The sequence below is a fragment of the Idiotropiscis lumnitzeri genome, chromosome 4 (assembly GCF_059441095.1).
Source record: "Idiotropiscis lumnitzeri isolate Australia: NSW breed Sydney's pygmy pipehorse chromosome 4, RoL_Ilum_1.0, whole genome shotgun sequence".
Classification (NCBI taxonomy): domain Eukaryota; kingdom Metazoa; phylum Chordata; class Actinopteri; order Syngnathiformes; family Syngnathidae; genus Idiotropiscis; species Idiotropiscis lumnitzeri.
In genome coordinates this window covers 23,463,555-23,469,554 of record NC_142394.1, presented here as the reverse complement: position 1 = coordinate 23,469,554, position 6,000 = coordinate 23,463,555, and the positions used below count along the sequence as shown (strand labels likewise).

General features: G+C 43.1%; 1 protein-coding gene across 1 annotated transcript; it reads left to right on the top strand.

The window, feature by feature from the left end:
- Positions 1-456: 456 nt before the first annotated feature.
- On the top strand, positions 457-5,529 carry rap2c (RAP2C, member of RAS oncogene family). Its single transcript, XM_088292900.1, has 3 exons — positions 457-1,421; positions 3,189-3,474; positions 5,228-5,529. Exons 1-2 carry the CDS (start codon positions 1,149-1,151, stop codon positions 3,465-3,467), a joined length of 552 nt encoding a protein of 183 aa, XP_088149026.1. The 5' UTR covers positions 457-1,148; the 3' UTR covers positions 3,468-3,474; positions 5,228-5,529.
- Positions 5,530-6,000: the final 471 nt, after the last annotated feature.

Below are 6,000 nucleotides of genomic sequence, written 5' to 3'. Positions count from 1 at the left end.
CGGTTCTGCATATGTGTGCATTTTATTGAATGAAATCCTGACTGTGGATGGTATGATAAACAACGATTTCTCAGTTACATTGGGGGTTACAAGCATGCACATGGGTATGTGGCCACCTCACAGTGAGATGTTGTCTCACCCTGGCCACCCCACTAAAAAAATCTGGCTACGCCCCTGCAATTAGTTATACCGTGTTGCCACGGTTTTCTGTGCATGTTTGTTACATAACAGTGTTTCTATGATTCTTTGTAGCTTTGTAATAAAGTAATTTCTTCTGTGCTATCATCGAAGCAGGTTGTGTGCAGTTCCTCATTACAGTCATACATATAATATATATGATCGGGTAGTTTATCCTGGAAATAGTCCTACGTGATACTGGTGCTGCACAGTAGCACTCCCCTGCACAAATGTCGGGGTGTCGCGGTTAAGTGGGAATTATTGATGCTGCCTGATTGGCTGGCGAACATTCCAGGGTGTACCCCGCCTCCGGCCCCGAGTCAGCCGGGAACGGCTCTAGCTCGCCCGCCGACCTCATGAGGATGAGCGCGATGGATGGATGCACGGCTTTTCGCTCAAAATCGTAACCCTGGTGTCGTCGACTGGCTCCAGGAGCCGCCGTGTTTGTTCTTCGCCGCTAAATCGCCCGGGAGCGGAGCGATCCGGGATCTCACACGGAGTCCGTCTAAGGTGGAAAGCAGCCCCGGAAACATAAGCAGGCCCCGACCGCCGGACGGACAGACACACCAGGGCGAGGGGCACCGCCGCCTGTACGCTGCTTTCGTCCGAATGGTGACGGCGAAATAGAATGCGGTACGCGGCGTGCGTCATTCGACGACACGTTCCCCGACAGTGCCTCTTTGTAACCGGGTCGGACCCTTGAAGAACACGGGCATGGGACCGCGGAGATTTAGCCACCGTCGAGCTAGCTAACAGGCGGAGTGCATAGCAACTTTCCCCCCACTTTACTCGCCGAGTTTTCTCAACAAGGACTGCTGACAATTATGTGGAGTTGATTACATCCACAGGTAAACAGCGTTTTATATTGTTGTCTCGGCCTGACTTTGGAGAAAAGGCCCTTAAATGTTTCGGGGCACCGCGAAGCTAATCCATTAGCCTCTCCAAGTTAGCTTCGCGTCCGTCGTCCATCAATGAAGGAGTACAAAGTGGTCGTGCTGGGCAGCGGCGGCGTCGGCAAGTCGGCGCTGACCGTCCAGTTCGTCACCGGCACCTTCATCGAGAAGTACGACCCCACCATCGAGGACTTTTACAGGAAGGAGATCGAGGTGGACTCTTCGCCGTCAGTGTTGGAGATCCTGGACACGGCGGGCACCGAGCAGTTCGCCTCCATGCGGGACTTGTACATCAAGAACGGGCAGGGATTCATCCTGGTTTACAGCTTGGTTAACCAGCAGTCTTTCCAGGTAAGAAGAAAAAAAACGGATTTATACACTCAGTATTTTCAGTTTGAGTCAGACACAGTTAACCCCCGTTTATCGCGGGGGATACGTCCCAGGCCCATTCGCAATAGATGGAAAAACCGCCACACGGCGAGACCATCGATGCAAGGACAAATGGACTTTGTTAAACGTACCTCCAGACATAGTCCGACCTCCGATTTACTAATAATGCTCAAAGTAGGACTGGGCGATATGGCTGAAAAGTATATTGCCATATAAGTACTTAATATTGGTCAATGTCGATACATTTTTTTTTTTACTGTTGAACTCATGGAAAAAAGGATACATTTATGTGATTGTATTTTACGATGTTTTCACTGTACTGTGAAAAACAAGTTTTTAAATTTTTATGTTGTTGTTTCCACATTACAGACATCCCATTAACATGAAAATTAAAAACAAATCTGGCAAAATTGGACATGCATGTTTTTCACAGGACAGCAATTATATAAAACCTGTTAAACCTTAAAGATGTCAACGCAACTATGGAAAAAGTCAAATAAACTGCAATATAAATGATAAACTATTTTTTTGTATTTCATATCAGTCAATGTTGCTAATTATTTTTAATTTTATTTTTTGTATTTTACACTGTAATATGGTGTAATAACTAATACGCTCTTGCGGTGCATGCATTAGCGTTGACTAACTTTAGGACTACTTTATCTTTTTAGCTGACTCATTATTGCCATCATTACCTTATTTTGACTTATGAGTGGGATGCCGAGCGTCGGCCATGGCTAACACTGGCGCTAGCACATCGAGACAGAGAACTCCTTTACTTGCACACCACGTCTCCATCCAGAGGTGTTTAATCGGGCTAATGGGCTTAATATTTTACGATAACATAACATAACATTTATTTGAATGAAATTACGGCATTCTTTTGTTCTGTGTATACACAAAGCCGTACCGTTGCTTTGATAGCTGCTTCTTCATTGGTTTCGCGGCTTCTTCTTTATTAGTTTAAATGACTCTTCACGTTTGGAGGCTGCTACCTACAACACACATGCCGCATTCGTGGTATGCCTTCTTACATTTTTTTCTATCGAACATTTTATAAAAGACATTTTCTATTGATATTGATCACATGACTATGGCGATACAAATTAATATTGAATTTTCGTTCCAGCCCTAGAAAGTGCTCCAACAAAAAAAGAAACATGAGTGTTACTGGTTATGAATGTAACTATTTTGTATCTGACTGCAAAGTGGATCACTGTTTATTGCAAAGCACACATTTCAGTTAGGTGAAAATGTATGATAAAATGACCATATGGAAAAACATCTGATTGTTTTCCCTCGCTCGCACGCTTGAGAAACATTCAGAGAATGTTTAAAAACAGACTTTTCCAAAGTAATAGTTCCTTTACTTAACTCTCTAGCTGTCAACAGCTGGGGCGCTATCATACAAAATCAAATGAAACAAAGATGCAAGGTGTGCTTGCTTCAAGTTTGTCTCTGCCAGTACTAGTTTAAGTTTACTTTAAAGCTGATTCACAAACTCACTCATATTCATTATTTTTACTCAGTACCTCGCTTATTTGAGTTTATTCCTGATTAAAATAAAAACCATGGCAATTAGAATTGAATATCAATTAAATCACTAATAGTGAGGGCCCAGGTGGATTGAAGCTAAAAAAAAAAAGGTTCCTTTGTGTTGCTTTTTCTTAAATTTATTGTCTAAAATGTCCTCAGTCCCATATTTAATTCCTCCTTCTTCACTTTTAGGATATCCGACCCATGCGAGACCAAATAGTGAGAGTGAAGCGCTTTGAGAAGGTGCCGCTGATCTTGGTGGGCAACAAGGTGGACCTGGAGTCGGAGCGCGAGGTGGCAGGCTCAGACGGCCGTGCCCTGGCCCAGGAGTGGGGCTGCCCCTTCATCGAGACATCGGCCAAGAGCAAGACCATGGTGGACGAGTTGTTTGCCGAGATCGTGCGCCAGATGAACTATTCCACGCTGCCTGAGAAGCAGGAGCAGTGCTGCACTGCCTGTGTGGTACAGTGAACAAAAGGTACGGATGATCATGTGCACTAAGCGGGAACATCACCGCCGCACGGTGGGGGAGGTGGTTGGCACATTTGCCTCACAGTTCTGGGTTTCAATGTTTGAATCTCTGCTCCAGCCTTTCTGTGTTAGTCTGGCATGCTCCCCTTCCAAAAATGTGCATTTAATTTTTATTGAAGACTCGGAATTGTCCAAGTGTGAATGATCATTGTAAATATGTCCCGTGATTGGCTGGCAACCAGTCCAGTCCGACTTCCTCTCACGTTCCGTCCGAAAGCATGCATTTTAAGTAGCAACACTACTAAAATTTTTATTCACACGATTATAAATACAATTACTTATATAGTGGTACTTGTCAATACAAAGTACTTTTGCTTTATGATGCGTCTAGGACAGGGGTGTCAAACTCATTTTTGTGGGCGGGCCACATCGTAGTTGTGGTTTCCCTCAGAGGGCCGGTATGACTGTGAACCCATATAAATTGATTGGAAAGCCAGTTTTGAAATCAGAAGCTAGTAAGTAATTGTTCAACAATTTTTCAATTTATTTTAAAAGGGGAGGATTGTTAACAAATAAATGACAATATCTCATATCTCAGTGTTGTTAAAAGTGAAGAAAATATGCTAGAAACAGGAAGTTGATGCAGATGATTTGCCCTTTGCGGGCCACATAAAATGAGGTTGCGGGCCAGATCTGGCCCCCGGGCCTTGACTTTGACACATGTGGTCTAGGACAACAGTGATTTACTCAAAAAGACATTTATTCTTGATAGGAGATGCAGACATTACCCTTGCTCTTTCTTACGGTGACTAAACGTCATGTGTATAAGCAACAAGATATGTGGGATGAAAAGAATGAGTGGGCAGCGACATTTAAGCTCGACGTTCAACGCGACACATAAACGATGCCATTCGGCGGTTCGAGCGAAAGAGCGAGGCAGACGGTACAAAGAGGAAAACGCCACATCCTGAATAAGAATTTATGTTCCACAACAGGAAGTTAGCATGTCATTGTTGCCGGGCGCTAATCATCTGTTTTTCTGAAACCGAAGCACAACCAACCTCAGTTCCAATATTTCTTACAGGAAATTGTATTTATTTATTCCCGAGAGTTTATTCTCTTCGTTTGGTAGCGTTTTGTTTGTTTATGCTGCATTCAGTTACATCAGTGAGGATAGAGTTCTCTTTTCAATTATTTATTTTTATTATTATTATTATTGTCCAATCGGATTTCATCCTCTGTGTGTTGCCGCGTGAATGTAATTTGCCCAGCCACTTCACAATTAATTTGCACCCTGTAATAAACACGATCAGCAATTCAACAGCTTCTCTTGTGGGATTTTTTTTTTTTTTTTGGGAAAAAAACAATTGAGCGATTCATTGATTATTAAAATAATCATTAGTTGCAACTCTAATTACGATGTTTATATGTTTGTTTATGGGTTTTAATTCCGAGTAAAATATTAGAGTGTTACATTTTTTTTGTGTTGGGTTTCTTTGAGAAGCTGTTACGGATTAGTGGCAATTCCATTCATTTCAATGAGGAAGGATGATTTGAGAGGCAAGTTCTATGGGCACTGTCACAAGACAATTCAAATCGTATGTCAAGGCACCATGATACTTGCACTTAAAAAAGTGTTTTGTAACACATTTAAATTTAAAGTGTGTGAGCAAAAGTGTTTGATGTATGATCTTACTCAATGGTGCATTTTGCGACCAGCAGTTCTTAACTAGGGTGGTGTTGTGTGTGTTTATTTCCAGATGCAGTGTTTACCGGATCAGCAGGAGAAAGATGGAGGGGAGGGAGTTGTGGGGGGGTTACCCCAACTTACGCCTGCCCCCGCACAACATGACTAGCCCTGCTAACTTTGAAGGTTCCCAAGCGTCTTAACGCACGCACGTCTGCCAGCTGATGTGAGATGTGGCTCCTATTTTTGATATCCCGACTGTCGGGGGGACGTTTGCTTTGTGCTGCCACTTGAAGAGGCTTGAAAGGGACACGGAAAGACTTGACACTGAGTCAACTACTCTTGAATTTCGCCTCGCCACCCCCCCCCCCCCCCCCCCCCCACAAAAAAAAAAATCTCCTTCCCCTCCTTCCTATTAGTGAGAAGCCACGCCCCCCTCCGACCTGTAATAAACAACAAGAGTGTTTGTGAGGTCGCAGCTCCTTTTTAAAGCTGCTTTCTGTTCTATTCTTTCTCATTATTAAGACTTGTATTACGTCATTATGGGAAACCGTTTGGGCATTTATTATACATCTTTGACATCCAGCTGAAAGTACGTGTATTAGTACCTTCTTTGTCAACTCTACTCTCAGACAATTCAGCGCATTGGTAGTATGACCTCTGCCCTTCAATTAAAGCTTATTAAACTACCATACTGTGGTAAACTTGAAGCACTACAGTGCAACAAGTTGGCTCCTAGACCCTTTTCCAAAATGTCCACTTGTAATTTCACCTCACTTTTAATGCGGTTGTCCAACTAGTATGCCAACAAATTTTCAGTTAAGACAATTCAGTACACTAGTAGTA

What these genes read in the sequence shown, in the direction of transcription:
- rap2c (XM_088292900.1), top strand. Translation starts at nt 1,149, where the DNA reads ATGAAGGAGTACAAAGTGGTCGTGCTGGGCAGCGGCGGCGTCGGCAAG. An exon ending in TTAACCAGCAGTCTTTCCAG is followed by an intron (nt 1,422 to 3,188) that starts GTAAGAAGAAAA and finishes CTTCACTTTTAG; the next exon opens with GATATCCGACCCATGCGAGA.